The 16,570-nt window shown below is 36.3% G+C and overlaps 1 protein-coding gene across 2 annotated transcripts in view; it reads left to right on the forward strand.

Moving 5' to 3' along the window:
* PDE1A (phosphodiesterase 1A) overlaps window positions 1-16,570 on the forward strand; it is a 236,704-nt gene that overhangs the window by 157,101 nt on the left and 63,033 nt on the right. For both annotated transcript variants that reach the window (XM_035007595.1, XM_035007596.1), the window contains exons 3-6: window positions 5,271-5,453; window positions 11,616-11,682; window positions 14,925-15,041; window positions 15,904-16,044. In XM_035007595.1, the coding sequence (XP_034863486.1) occupies window positions 5,271-5,453; window positions 11,616-11,682; window positions 14,925-15,041; window positions 15,904-16,044 (508 nt within the window). The remainder of the gene's footprint in view (window positions 1-5,270; window positions 5,454-11,615; window positions 11,683-14,924; window positions 15,042-15,903; window positions 16,045-16,570) is intronic.

Raw genomic sequence — 16,570 nt, forward strand, 5'->3', positions numbered from 1 at the left:
AAAGAAAGAAAGAAAGAAAGAAAGAAAGAAAGAAAGAAAGAAAGAAAAGAAAGAAAGAAAGAAAGAAAGAAAGAAAAAGTTACATCAGACAGAGGAAGCATTTCTAAGAGGTCAACAGTGATAACATTTTACACATATACTCCTTATCATTTATTTTCTATAGAGTGCATTTTAAGAATTCCTAAGGAAAAATGCACCGATGACTATGTTTTCATGTTGTAAGATTCTTAAACACAAAGTCTTTATTTTTTAAGAGCACTCATGATGTAAACAATTATGCTTACTCTACCATATAACATTAGGATGAAGAGTAATTGAGCTCTTGGATATTCTGAAAGCAAAATTAATTATAGTATTCGAGATCCCATTTGATCAACCTACTTGCACAAATTTATTTCAAAAATGAAATGAGGGCACAATGTAGTCTTACATGTTTTCTCTGTGACATAATCTTACTTAAATATTCAGATATCTTCACATGTCTCAAATAGATATATAGGAAAACTGTTTATGATTATTCTCTAGCAAAAGCCCAGGATTACTATTCCATATTATACTATAGTTCTGCTAGATAGCACGATCCAATGAAACCCAAAGAGTCCTTGTGATGCTCAGAGGCAGGAAGACAGAGAGTACAAGGCGGGTGCCAGGGAAAGGGAGGACAAAATGGAGAAGAGAGAGACGGAGAGGAGTGGGGAGAAATAACATGTCATTAGGTCTGTTGTTTTTTTAAAAAATTTGTTTATATTTAGGTTTTATTCACATGTCTTTCAAGTTTCTTTTCTCCAAACTGAAAAATAATTATCTTAATGAATCTGCTACAATTTATTTATAACTTCCTTAGGAATGTCTTACTATACTCTACTTGAGAAATGAGTCTAAAAGAGTATTTAACAGAAATACTGACTTCCTGGGCTAAAGGCATGCACACAGTGTATACAATTTTTAAAATTTCTTTTTACTGTGCCTATAATTCAAAATGCCATAACAAATGTTTAATGTCTTTCCCACACCAAATATACATGTTGCCCCATAATTTGCTTCAAAAATTTTAAAGGGGTTATTCAAATGCAAATTATCCTAAAAGAGATGATTGACAATAGTGAATTCACTCCCAGGATGCTGCTGCTGATTATCAATCAAATAATATAGGACTCTAAAGATTAAAGTTTCTTCTACCATCCCCATCCTCACTTTACTCCTCAAAAGTAATCACTTATAATAGTTTAGTGGAAATCTCTCTAGATGTTTTCTAGACATTCAATAGATACATGCTCATCTCCTACTCCGTGCCATGCACTGTTGTAGGTGCTGGTGATACAATAATGCTCAAAAAAAAAAAACAGACCAACTCTTTGCTTTCAAGGTCTTTACAGTTTAGTGTATGAAACATAAAGTGAATAAACAAACCAGTAAACATACAACATGATATCAAGTAATGGTAAGTGCTAAGAAGTCGATAGTAGGACAAAAAGACAGAATAGAGGTGTTTACTAGTTGAGTTGGGGGGGTCAGGGAAGCCCTCTTTACCTGAATACAGTGAGAAAATGATCCTCTCAAATATGGTAAGAGAGTCTAAGCAAAGCAAATAGCAAGTGCAAAGACCCTAGAGCAGAAGCAAGCCTGGCAGGGTTGAGCCCAGTAAGGTCAGTGTGGCTGGAACAAAATGCGTAAGGGGAAACTAGTTAAGAGATGAAGGTAAAGACAGCGCTTGTGATGAGCTATGTAGGACTTTATGAATTAGGCATTGACAAGGTCTGACTCTAAAAGAGGCATTCTGGCTGCAGAAGAGAGACTAAAGTGGGTCAGGACAAGAACTGGGAGACCAGTGGGCAGCTACTGCAGTTGGCCAGGAGAGAGGTGATGGTGGCTTTGTCTCATTCATTGCTGGTAGGAATGCAGAACAGTAAGCCACCTTGGGAGACAGTTTGGAAGTTTCTTTAAAAAACGAAACATACTCTTACCATACAATTCAACCATTGTGGTCCTTGGTATTTACTCAAATGAACTGGAAAAGTCTGCATACAACTATTTATAACAGTTTTTTTGTAGTTGTCAGAACTTGGAAGCGACCAAGATGACCATGGTTGAATGTATAAACAAACTAGTATATCCATACAATGGATTCTGATTCAGCAATAAAAAAAGAGCTATTAATACATGAAAAGACAGTTTGGTGTTTAGATCCATAATAGCTAAAAAGGCATTTTAGTTCCTTGCAAATGATTTTTTTTTTAAAAGATTTTATTTATTTACTTGACAGAGAGAGACACAGCGAGAGAGGGAACACAAGCAGGGGGAGTGGGAGAGCGAGAAGCAGGCTTCCTGCCGAGCAGGGAGCCCAATGCGGGACTCGATCCCAGGACCCTGGGACCATGACCTGAGCCGAAGGCAGACGCTTAACGACTGAGCCACCCAGGTGCCCCCCTTGCAAATGATTTTTATATTTCAAAACCAGAAGTACAAGTGATGTTCTCTATTAAGTGAATATTAATATAATGCAGAGTTGTGCCTTTGTCATCTATTGGATTTATAATCCATGCAGGTAGTTACCACATAGTGTTCATGAATGATAGAAATATTCTATCTCCTTAGCCTTTATATTATTAGAAAGAGAGAATGAGAGAAAGAGAGAGAGAGAGAGATTGAAATTAATTTTAGGGAATTGGTTCACATGATTGTGGGGGCTGGTGAGACGGAAATCTTCAGAACAGGCTGACACTGGCTGGAAATTCTGGCAGGAGTAAATGTTAACAATCTTTAGTCTGAAAGCAGTCTGAAGGCAGAATTACTTCCTCTTAAGGGAATCTCTGTTTTACCTCTTAAGGTCTTTAATTAATTGGATGAGCCCACTCACATTATGGAAGGTAATCTGCTTTACTCAAAGTCTACTGATTTAAATGTCAATCACATGTAAAAAAACACCTTGACAGCAACACTTAGACTGATGTTTGACCAAATAACGGGCACTATACCCTAGCCATGGTTAACATATAAAATTAACCATTGAAGAGGTATTTGTTGCTTTTTCAAAATTTGCTTTTAGTTATAGAATAACATATCTCATGCTTTCCCCTTTACACACTCCTTTATTCCTATACCCACAAATGAATTCACATTACTCTTTCTCCAAGATTATATGTTCATTCCTTCTTAATGAATGACATCATGCATCATGATGAAGAATAACCATATTACCAGACTCTTAAGTCTCATATCCCTATTTGATATCTCATTTCCGTATGCTGATTTTGTTGATGATCTGTCTTGGATAATTTATGAGCTTAGGACATACAGTCTTAAAGTCATCAACATCAAATTTTCAAAGAATCAATTGACCTGCATTACAATGTGTCTGTCATTCTACTTTGAGTAGCTGATAAAACAGGGCAGCAGGAGAATTCTTGGAGCTTGGTGACATCACAGGATTACACCACAATGACTCCCATTCCACCTGTCCTGTTCTGTGGTTTTATCTGATCTCACTAGATAAGAAATAATGGAAATAGTATAAGCCCTGAATTTTCAGACACTACATGGTCTAAATGGGCTAAACAGGCTAAAATGGACAAAATGCTAAAAAAAATATTTTGCCAGGGGTTACAATGTCAGTGTATTAAGGAAAAATCAAAACTACCTAAACATAAGTTCCAAAAGAAAATTAAAAAAGATACAAAGTAAGTATTAATCAGTATTAACTTCCAGTTACTTAAGGCTCTTTTATCTTCATACGTATACCTGTAGTTTTGTAACTCCAGCACTTAAGATGTATATATTTTCTCATAAGTCATTTCATAAATTCATTTGTGTGGTTATACCATGAAAAGTAAATATTGGCAAGTGACTGTGCTCTGAATGTTTCTAGAAAAGAGCAGCACATAGAGGTCATCATATAACCTTTTTTTTTTAGTTTTTTTTAATTAATTAATTTTTTTGATGTAGTGTTCCATGATTCATTGTTTGCATATAACACCCAGTGCTCTATTCAATACATGCCCTCTTTAATACCCATTACCTTTTGAGACTCTTTCTGGCATCATTGGGTGCTGTGGGTGGGCTTTCTACCTTTTTTTGCCCTTTCCTTGGTCCCTGCCCTCTCAAGATGGTGTGACTTGTCCTGGAGGCCTTAGCACACACTATCATTCTGTCTTCCTTCCATCAGCTTATGATCCCTGGGCTTCACTCTGTACAAAGAGATTTACCTAAGCGAATGGAACCCCAAAGCCAAAACTAAAGTGCGCTAAAAATAGCTCTGAGTTATCAGTGCACCGACACGGATACAACAAAGTCAAGCGACAGACAAAGGTGGCCCGTGTTCTTCCCGGAGGCAAAGCTCAATCGCTCGGTAGAGTGTTTTGTCATTTGTGGGGAGCCTTTCACACTGTCTTCCCTGCTCACACCTTTAGGAAGTTCTGGATCCCTGGAGCTGACCAGCCTTAAGGGCAGGTTCTACACCCCTCAGTTCAGTCAGTGTTGTCTACCTGGAGCTTCTAGAGGACAAGACATTGCGGTGGTTTCACTTCCGTTCACTCCCCCTCATGCAGTTGATTTCCTCGCCCGTGCTTCTAGACACGCCTGGTCTCCACCCTCAAGACAGCATCTGCACTTAACTCGGGGTGTCTCTCTCCCACTTCCGCTGGCTCTGTCACCTAAAATGAGCTTCCAAAATAATATATTTATCTTTTTTCTTCACTTTTTAAATCTGTGATGTTGATCTCAGAATGAATATCTTTTAGAGTACTTGATGAATTATTTTCTAAAATTTAGAGATAGCACTCAGGTAACACATGTGAATGACTTTTGTGGACTCGAGGCCTTATGCAAGCAGGCTGTGCTAGCTGTATTATGTATAAGCAAGGTTAGTAAATGTAAGACGACTTTGATAGCTTCTATTCCGTTTTCTTTCCACTCCAGTTGCCTCCTTTAATAACAGACATCTGCGTATGAACTCTCTTCTCCATTTTAGTTCTGTTCATTACCAGAATAGTATATGAACTGATATCTCCAGACCGGTATCACAGTATCACGTTTGGGAAGCTGCAAAAGCTCAAGTCCGTTAGTGCTTGCCTTCAGAAGACAACCAATTTGATAAATTCAGAGCTTTTCAAATGTTAATCCAATCATTTTTCCTTTCTTTTTTTTTTAAGTAGCTAGTATTAAGGGATGATCAGAGAGTGATTTGCTATATTTTCAATCCTATTGCAATGTTTGTTTTGTTATCAGATTTTCTTCACTTTTTCCTAAAGTTTAATCTGTATAAATTTTTGTAGAAGACTACTGGATACCGAAGATGAGCTCAGTGACATTCAGACAGATTCGGTCCCATCAGAAGTACGGGACTGGTTGGCGTCCACCTTCACAAGGAAAATGGGGATGATGAAAAAGAAATCTGAGGAAAAACCAAAATTTCGAAGCATTGTGCATGCTGTTCAAGCTGGAATTTTTGTGGAAAGGTAAGTGAAATTGTTAGTATCTCAAGATGATAAAATTTGGAAGGCAGGAGATATACTTACCATATCAAAGTTATATGAGTCAAACATTTTACTTATTGAGGAACACTTCAATTATAAGTATACCCAGAATGAGCAAATTTAGAACTTGGTTGTGAATTTGCCTTAACAAAAATGTTTTGTCCTGGGTTTAGTACTTTTATTTCTTTTAAATTGACATAAAGACTGGGGCGCCTGGGTGGCTTAGTTGGTTAAGCGTCTGCCTTCGGCTCAGGTTATGATCTCAGGGTCCTGGGATAGAGCCCCTTGTCTGGCTCCCTGCTCAGCGGAGAGCCTGCTTTTCCCTCTGTCTACCGCTCTACCTACTTGTGGTCTCTCTCTCTCTGTCAAAGAAATAAATAAAATTAAATAAATAAATAAATAATAAATTGACCTAAAGACTAAAAGCAAGGGTGCCTGGGTGACTCAGGCGGTTAAGCGTCTGCCTTTGGCTCAGGTCATGATTCCAGGGTCCTGGGATAGAGCCCCACGTCAGGCTCCCTGCTCAGTTGGGAGCCTGCTTCTCCTTCTCCCTCTGCCCTTCCCCCCTGCTTATGCACGCTCTCTCTCTCCCTTTCTCTCTCTTTCTCTCTCTCTCTCTCTCTCATGCACGTACATGTGCAAATAAAATATTTTTAAAAAAGGAAAGACTAAAAGCAAAGATTTTGAATGGCCAATGCCCTCAAATGTACCTTTGTGAGTAACTGTTAAAAAAATTATAGCATGTTCATGTGTTACACAACTAATTTTATTTGCATAAAATGTAACATTTCATAAAACAAGTTCTGTACTACATACTAAAATCAAACGGGCCTTTCTCTGCATTAAAGCAAAAAGACCATCCTCTTTCCATCATGGGAGAAAAGCTCCTTATGTCTGCTTTTGAAGAGCTTTTTACATTTCTGTCACTGAAGCAAGGAATACTTGATGACCCCTAGATGCTCCAAATCGAATCACCATAGTTTCTCGTGTGAAATACATGTTAATGTGGCCTAATTTTTTATTTGTTTAGCCCTTTAAGAATACAGCCTATTTTTCTGTCTAGGAAACAAGATGTTCCAGAATTAAAACTAAAGAAAATACTTGAAATAAACACGTTACATCTGACAATTTTTGAAAACTAGTTACTAGAAATCGCTTAGATTAAAAAAAATTGCGTTATATTAAATTATATATAAAAAGATGAAATATTTTCTAAACTAATAAAATTGAGGAAGAGAGTTTTTTTTGTCAGTGTGCTTAAATTTAAGAGAGACCACATCATTTTTCATCTTCTGAGATCTCTATTATTTCTAATGAACATTATATACTTTAATTTTCCTCTGATAAAGGAACAATAGGAAACACATTTGGATTTCTAAAAATGTAAATGAGAATGCATTGCAAGAAATATTTGATGCCATTTAAAAATATAACTACAGCACATAAAACTTGAAGTTTCTTGTTTTGTGCTTCTACTATCCACGATAATAACCACTCAGTGATTATTTAAATTATTTCGAGTATTTATTAACTATATTTAATTGGCTTTGATAAAAGAATCCTCATAATAAGCAATTTGATTAGTGTGGTGAGGTGATACCCACACCCCCTTATAAGGTGCATAAACTGGTCTCAACTCTGCCAGGTGGGACCAGAAGTCTGCAACAGGGAAGCAGGGCTGGAGAGAAAGAATATCCATAACCATGTTGCCATTTTTAAAAAAAACAACTTAGGAAAGTGTATGACAGTTATTGATTTTCATTAACACCAAATTGAAAATATCTCAATAGTAGTTCAGAAAGTCAGTGAGAGAATCACCAATAAAAGAGAGTATGTGTGATTTGCTGAAAGAATGTGTATTTTGTCTTTTTCAGGAAAATATTGTAGAACTTGGCAAACTAAAAAGGATGCAAACTGTGGGAGTCAATTTCTATTTCCATCCAGTAAAAGATTAAGATTTCTGTAAAATATATTGATATGCTAAGTTTTCATTTTTTCATATGCTACATAAAATATTTTATTTAATGACCTGTAGAAATAGCAAATATACTTAAGGTAACTAAACTAGCAAGCAGTCTTGAAGAAATCAGTAAGTTACAAATATATGGAAATGAAATCTCTTTGATTACTCTTGTATCCCCATTAGGAGGTGCATAAAAATAGGGGCACATGTTTATCTTGAATTTTCAAAGATGATCATCTTCAATTTTGAAAATTAGAAAGCTTTCCTGAGTGTTCTCTCAAGTCTCCCCTCCCCAAGACTCCGTGCCTCTGCAGGTCCTGGCAATTCATTACCTAGAGATACCTTGAATCTGCTCACTTTCCCATCTCTCCTCCCGCAACCCCAGCCCCCAGCTCTGTCACCTGCCATCAGAAATACGACAGTAGCTTTCCAGTTGGGCCCCCCACTTCCTCAACTGCCGTCTCCAAACAAGTCATTTTACAGTGACGTTTTAAAATATAAATTAGGCCCTGTCACTCCTAAGCTTAAAACCATCTGATGGTTTTCCATTTCACTTGGTATTAAGGGCGACTTCTGTATCATGGTTTTGCGGGATTCGGCACCTTTTTACCTTCTTGCCTCATCAAATGCTACCTTCATTTTTGAGTGAATATCTATATTGCTCTGATTTCAACCCACATTCCTAACTCTTTCTCCCCTTGGGACCATAATCCTATTACTTCCTCTACCAAAAATTATTTTCCCTGCCCTGCCCTGCCCTGCCCTGCCCCTGGCTGGCCCTTCCTGTCTTTCCAGATGCCTTCCCTTAGCACTGTGTAAGTGTACATCACTTTGTCTACCCTGACCAGTCGTTTACCTCACAGCACTGAGTGCTGCTTGTAATCATGTACTTTTTAATTTATTGCCCCTCTTCACTGTTCAGTAAGCCTCACGAAAGCAACAACTGTCTTTTTCTTGTTCGCCACTGGTCTCTTACCTAACACAGTATCTGAAATAAGATAGTTTTTCATTTTTGTGGAGTTTTTTTGAGTTTTTGAATTATACATTGCAACTCTAGTAAAAACTTCCAAAAAGAATCCCCTCTATTTCCAGTTGGACTTTCACCACTTGCAGGAGCCCAGGAAATGCATTGTTCTTTTTCAGCAGCTTGTAATATATCAGCGATTTACTCAAGTGTGAGGCAGATGTGTTAAGGTCTCCCCCACACGGATTCTGAACCGTCATCTTCATTTTTTTTTGTCCTAATATTCTATTCCTTATTATAGGATGAGAAGATGATAATGGGGAAGTTCCTTCATTTCCTCAGAAGGATAATCTTCTTGGTCTTGCTTTACATTCCATGTAATGAGAATGCACACTGACGTTCATTCCTCAAATGTATTCCAGGTCTAAGAGATCAGCACCAGAGTTCCCACAGAGCCCTGGCAGCCCCAAAGAACCAAGAATTGCAGGCAACAGCGCTGGCTGCAGAGTAGTGAGAAGAGTAACCTTAATAATAATAATGGCTTTCTTGTATTGAGCATTTATTATATTATGGTAGACATTTATATCATTTACTCTTCACAAAAAGCTTATAATTATCCTCATTTTACAGATTAGTGACATTAAATAGCTTTCCAAAAGTCACATAGTTAGTGAGTGGCTAGTCTGTGATTTAAAGCATGTCTTCTCTTTGCTTCATCCTACTGCTTTTCTGTGCCATGAAGTCACAGGGATTGAAAGTTACTTAATTTTTTAATTTCTTACTACTGATTATTGACCTTATTTTCCTAGACCATTATCCTTTTATTTCCCCTGTCCCTCCATTTTTTAGTAATGATGACTAGAAAAATAGATATAAAAGACTGTTGTCTCCAAAAACCCCACAAAATAACTAAATATCATTATTATTTTTTTTTAAAGATTTTATTTATTTGACAGAGACAGCGAGAGAGGGAACACAAGCAGGGGGAGTGGGAGAGGGAGAAGCAAGCTTCCTGCCGAGCAGGGAGCCCGATGTGGGGCTCGATCCTAGCACCCTGGGATCATGAACTGAGCCGAAGGCAGTTGCTTAACCAACTGAGCCACCCAGGTGCCCCACTAAATATCATTATTGACAATAATTATTTTCTGGGTCTGTTATAGTGCAATTACTAATTTCCTTGCCTGCAAGAGCACAATAATTATGCCTATCTCAATGGAGTAATTAAGTATTTTTATTTATAAAATGCTCTGAAATCTTCCAAGAGAGATAGAGAATAAGGATAATTTTTTATTAAAACCAATTACCCACAGTCAAAAATTATTTAGAGTCATTTAAAATAAACATTAAATGGAAATAGTGAAATAAAGCAATAAGATCTCTGTGATAAAATGAGGAGATACTTTATCAAGGAAGCCTAGGCTAAAGATATACGTAAATGAAATTTTTAAATTCTGAGCTTTCAAGAAGTCAAGATTAAAAAGAGAAACATGAGAGGCGCCAGGGTGGCTCAGTTGGTTAAGTGACCATCTCTTGGCTTCAGCTCAGGTCATGATCTCAGGGTCCTGGGATGGAGCCCCGCATCAGGCTCCCTTCTCAGCGAGGATTGCTGCTTGCCTCCTTCTCCCTCTACCCACTACCCTCTCTCTCTCAAATAAATAAATATTTTTAAAAAGAAAGAGAGAGAAACATGAATTATTTTACATAGACACTAAGTAATGGGTCTTATGGATTTTTAATCCATAAGGTACATTGAATCAAAAAGGTTAGTGTCCAGGGGTGCCTGGGGGGCTCAGTCAGTTAAGTGTATGACTCTTGGTTTTGGCTCAGGTCATGATCTCGGGGTCGTGAGAGCGAGTCCTGTATCGAGCTCAGCACTCAATGTGGCGTCTGCTTGAGATTCTCTCTCCCTCTCCCTCTGCCTCTACCGCTTGTGTTCTCTCTCTCTCTAAAATAAATTCTAAAAATCTTAAAAAAAAGTTAGTGTCTTCTGTAGTGGCTTTATGAAATTGCAAAATATTTTCCAAATGACTGTTTCTTATATTGACCTCCCTCATATAAATTAATGATATAATCATTAAATTATAACTTTGTTCAGGCATCTTGGGAGAAGTTACAACAGTATAGTCTAGGAATGTAACTTGCCAATGGACTAACAATATGAAAATGAAGGGACATGATTGATAGTTAATTCTTTCTTCCCAGGACGTTGGGGAATGAACCATGTATCTTCCAGTTCTGAACAGAGGTCTATGCTATTCTTACACATTGGGGTATCACATTGGTTTTCTTGTCACATGAACTAATGGAAGAGTTTCTTTTTTTTGGTGTATGTCATTTTTTTTAAAAGATTTTATTTATTTATTTGACAGAGAGACAGCGAGAGAGGGAACACAAGCAGGGGGACTGGGAGAGGGAGAAGCAGGCTTCCCGCCGAGCAGGGAGCCCAATGCGGGGCTCGACCCCAGGACCCTGGGATCATGACCTGAGCCAAAGGCAGACGCTTAATGACTGAGCCACCCAGGTGCCCCGGTGTATGTCATTTTGGTTGCCCATCAGAAGATCCAGCAAATTACTGATTAATAAAAATACTTTTATTTGTGCTATTATAAAAATTGAAATAACTTTGTTCTGCATAAGATTTCTTAATTTTTATTAAGTGATAGTTTGAACAAACTTCAGCAATTTTTGTCAATATGGTCTGCCCTAGTATTTTTAACTTTAAAAAAAAGGAAGCTGTATAAATTCCGATGATACTACGTATTCTCTCTTATAATTTCCATTTTATAAAAAAAAAGAAGAAGAAGAAAGAAATCCATAAAGGAAATATTTTAATGGCATTCAGCTTCCAGACCAAAAATTTTGGCATATTAATGGATGCAAAACAAGAATATTCTTCTGTCATTGATATGGTGGCATGCCAGAAAGCTTTGTTGCATATACAAAGGACAGTCTCTTTTAATAGGATGAAGCAAAGAAAAAGATGTCAATCATATTGACTTAATAGGGTGCTTGTGTGTAGACATATTCACATTAACATTTGTCACATTGTAGATTCTCAATAAATGGTGACCATATTTATTATTGTTGCCACAAAGAAAGCCTGTAATTAATGATAAAAGGTGAACATGCCAAAAGTAATCTTTTCCCTTATATTTAAAAAATAGTTGAAAACTTTGAGTAAATGAGTCTTATATATATACTTATTTTTCTTTTTCAGGATGTACAGAAAGTCCTATCACATGGTTGGTTTGGTATATCCAGAAGCTGTCATAGTCACATTAAAGGTGAAATAATTTCAATTATTTAAATTTTTCATATAGTCATTTTTTTAAAATCTTCTTAAAATGGCTGGGAGAAAATGAGAATAGGTCTTTGCTGCAGCTTATGTATTGGTACGTAAAAAATACTGTAGCCATTTACAACATGTCATGTGTTCCAAATCATGACTCGTTGTAGACTTAAATGAGGATTGATTTACACTAACAAACTATGTCAATGCATATGCAAGTGTGTGCACACACATATGTGATTTTTTTTTCTTCTTCATGCTTTATTTAGGTGGATCTTGAATTCAATTTTGAGATGGCACCAGGACTTGTCAGAATATACATATTTTCTTATGTATATATTGTGGGAAAGTTGCATGCACTAAAAAAAAAGATGTTCCAGGACAAAACTTATATGAAAGAAATTTCTTTAGAATTTTAGGTCTGAGAACATATAAAAAGATAAAATTAAGGGCGCCTGGGTGGCTCAGATGGTTAAGCGTCTGCCTTCAGCTCAGGTCATGATCCCAGGGTCCTGGGATCGAGTCCCTGCTGAGCAGGGAGCCTGCTTCTCCCTCTGCCTCTCTCTCTCTCTGTCTCTTACAAATAAATAAATAAAATCTTTTTTTAAAAAAAAAAGATAAAATTAAGAAAGAAAGCAGAAAAGATATTCATCTCCCTTATCTCTGCTTTTTCTGTGGCTGAGGCCCAAATGCAGTATTAAATGTTAGAAATAACTCGAGTCAAAACTCTAAAGTGGTGAAAGTTTTTGGTTCACTTGTCTCCACTGCCTGTGTATGCATGAGCACTGTTCCTATTCTAAGCTCATCATTCAACATCCCTGATTTCTTTCTATCATTTAATTTGAGTAGAGAAATTCAAGTTTGTCTCCTCTAACAATTTCATGGTGGTTTTCCTGTATCACCCAAGAATTTAAAGGATACTGGCAACAGAATATCCTGAGTTGCTTTATTTTGGGTTTATTAAATTCCTTTTCTAGTTTTAATTTATATTGCTATTTATATTATATTATTTTGTTAATTTCCTTTTACGCATCCCCTTTGCATTTGTTTTATTTTTTCTCCTCTGCTGCATATTAGACTTTAATCTTATTAATTTAAAAAGGTAGTTTTTCTTGGACAGTTTTTTATATTTATGTTTCTAAAGCTATAAAAAAAGACAAGTATATAAGTGAAATGTCACATTATAAGATATTAATTACTCCTTGGATCTTGTGAGATTTTGATTTCATCAGCTGTAAGCAAAGATATTACTTATTTTTATTTTTTTAATAACCTTTACTTAGAAACGAACACAATATTTTAGTATGAGAGAAAGTAAACACTTTTTCTAAAATATGGTATAAAAAAATGTATAAACTAACAGGTTGAGGGAGGAAATATCACCAGTAAAGAATATTTTTAGTTAAATAGGGGCGCCTGGGTGGCTCAGTCATTAGGTGTCTACCTTCGGCTCAGGTCATGATCCCAGGGTCCTGGGATCGAGCCCCACATCGGGCTCCCTGCTACGTGGGAAGCTTGCTTCTCCCTCTCCCACTCCCCCTGCTTGTGTTCCCTCTCTTGCTGTCTCTCTCTCTCTCTGTCAAATAAATAAATAAAAATCTTAAAAAAAAAGAATATTTTTAGTTAAATAGTTCGTACTTCCTGAGATACCTTCTTGTCTTGTTTGTTCTCAATGAAGCATCTGCAGTAGTTTATAAATGTAAATCATCATTGTTGATAAAAATCCCCCAAAGTGGAAAACTAACCTTTTATTCAGCGGGAAACCCCTAGAAGGAACTATAAATAGCAGCCTTCTAACAATCTGAACTAATTCTTTGGAATTTGATAAAAGATATTTTGGCCTCATTCGAGCTTTACTGATGGCAAAATGCCTTCTAACACAACCTTCAGAGATTTTAAATTTACAAACAGATAAGGCAAGTGTTTGGGAATCAAATCATGGCCAAATGGAAGGAATTTAATAAAGGCATACAAGCAAATCAAAAAATATCTTATTGGTGTTTTCAAGTATTTAAAAATAGCATTTGAAGCTGCTATTACTATTTTCAAAAGCAGTATTTTTAAAGGAGACTGAATACTATTTATCAGATTCTCAGTTTAGTTTCAGCATGTTATAGTACAGATTGTTGGCCTCTGTAAAAATGTATTAAATGAATAAAGTTCTAAATAATCCCAGCTCAAATTCAAAATTAACACACAGTTTTAAGGTTGCCCTATTTAATACTAAACCTGCTGTGTGTATGTAAACACACAATTTGCTAAGAGTTTCTAATAATCATTAGAACTGACTGTTGTATTTCTTCAAATTTTTAAAATTTCAGTGATTTATTTAGTATTGGAGCTCCCACTTTACATGAAAACCTCCTTAGTGTATAGGACTGGTATCACTTGTTATAAGTCCATTTTGTGAACCCCTCGACAAGTTTTCAACTTGGAATTACCTAAAGCAAAAATCATGAGGTAGCTGGAATGGTTTGGCATAGCTCTCATTGCTTTCTCTCCCACCGTCAGTGGATTTTTTCCAAGGGTATGTATGTGTTTCCCTATAGGCTTGGCCACTTCCCTCAGGAATCGCCTGAAATGCTATAATTACTTTCCTCCTCCTCCTCCTCAATCAAAAGACTCACTTCCTTTTCCTTTCCATCTGTCCCTGGAGGAAAGTATAAATGAATCAGCCAAGGTTAGAGTGAGTAATAAGGTGGTATATACTCTATCTTTCTAGGGTGTTTGCAACTTAAAAGAAGACATAAAATATCAAAGCTTTAAATCAAAGGATTACTCTTATGGTGGAATTTCAAGCCATGTAGAAAGTAGTGGGTGGGAAAGAGAAGTTGGGGCTACTTTCCCCTATCCCTCCATTGACATCACCCACATAACCTGTAATTCTACCTTAAACTGAAGCCCACTCTGGGCAAGTGATTTATGGCATGAATTTGAAGAGAGATTGAGAATAAGATCAGTATTATAGTGTTATCAGGTTTATTACATCAGGTTTGATAACTTTGGGATTAAGGGGAAGATTTTAGCACTTACATTACGCATTATGGCCTCACTTTTGTGAACCCATGGATACTAAGTGGCTCTGTCATATAGGACACTGGAAAAAATATAGTCTGATGTTCTAAATTGAAATGTGACCTGCTAAATCTACAACGCCTGATCTCTCCAAGAATTTTTCATAGAAAGAAACAACTATATAATATTGCCATCTAAAGCATTTACTCCTTTTTTTTACAGGACGTTGATAAATGGTCTTTTGATGTATTTGCCTTAAATGAAGCAAGTGGAGAACACAGTCTGAAGTTTATGATTTATGAACTGTTTACCAGATATGATCTTATCAATCGTTTCAAGGTCAGAAACATGGAACAAAAATGAAATGCTCTTAGAATTAGTTATCTGAATAAGAAAGAAAATGCAGAACATCGAGTCATTAATCAATGCATTTTATAATGTTTCTAGTTGGCAGGTCACAGAACTAGGCGGATGAGTTCACCACATGATATAGCCATTTTCCACAACTCACTGACATATATCCACATGGACATCGTGAGGCCATTGTTGCCTCATTCCAACAAGATACGAGCATCCACCTGAATTACCCACAGACCAGTCATGTAGAGATTGGGAGCTATGTTTTTTAAAAATATGATCTTCTGTGTTCCTAAAACACAGAATGAACCTTTCTTGGCAGCTTTTCTTAAATTGAGATGAAAGGGCTTCTAATTAATTTCATTTTAGAGCCATTTAAGCAGCAGATTTGACCTAGATTTCTAAGCACTCTGCAACCTGTACCTTTCATCATTACCAATGGAATCATGGAAATTTTAGAGCTAGAAGGTGCTGGAAGGTCATTTATTTTAATCCCTTGTATTACAGATAGAAAAACTAGACATCACCAATTGTAATTTGGAATTTTACCCTTTTAAGAACTAGCCTTCTGTCTTGACTCTGGAAGATATAAACATTTAAAGACAACAATATGGGTAAGATTGTTATTTCATCTTAGTTAAACACCTGGGGATTACAATCTGTTTTAGGATTGAAAGCTAACAGGTTAATGAAATAGTTTTTCAGAGCAGTCTACATTTAACCTCAAAAAACTACTGCCCACATCTGACTCACAATTGTGTCCTATCCCAAACATTGTTGTGCTCATGTTGATTTAGTGCTACTATTTTGGTCAAAATATAATCATGATTATTACTTTTTGCAGATTCCTGTTTCTTGCCTAATTTCCTTTGCAGAAGGTTTAGAAGTTGGTTACAGCAAGTACAAAAATCCTTATCACAATTTGATTCATGCAGCTGATGTCACTCAAACTGTGCATTACATAATGCTTCATACAGGTATCATGGTAAGAAAGTTTTTCTAACTTAAGTTTGTTAGTTTGGAACATTAAATTCCTTTCTCCTACACTGACATTGTCCCACATTGCTGTTGTCCCTTCAATGCCCACAGGAGTATTATAAGTGATGATCTTTTGGATTTCTGAGTGTTAATGAGTTATTCATAATATACATTTTCCAAAAAATATTTTAACTCCATGAAAAAAAAATACCCAGAGGCAAATGTAAATACACTGCAAATTTTCCAAAATTTGGACTCCAGAACATTTTTGTTTATAATTTTTCCCCCTAGGAATCACCAAAAAAACAAAAAGTGACCTAGATAAAGTCTTGGGATAAAAGTTAGTTACAGTGCTCTTCCCTCATATTATCATGTTCTCCCAAGCTGACTTCTGTGGATTTTTCTCTTTTCCTTGCATTGATAATCACAATTAAATCCTAATAGGGATTTTGGAAGTTATTTATGTGAATTTTTCCAAATTCTCTTTCCTCTTCTTTGCATCTAAATGAATCCATGAATAAGTAAATAAATGA

Source organism: Mirounga leonina, unplaced genomic scaffold (assembly GCF_011800145.1).
Source record: "Mirounga leonina isolate KUSES-001 unplaced genomic scaffold, KU_Mleo_1.0 Mir_151, whole genome shotgun sequence".
In the NCBI taxonomy this organism is placed as follows: domain Eukaryota; kingdom Metazoa; phylum Chordata; class Mammalia; order Carnivora; family Phocidae; genus Mirounga; species Mirounga leonina.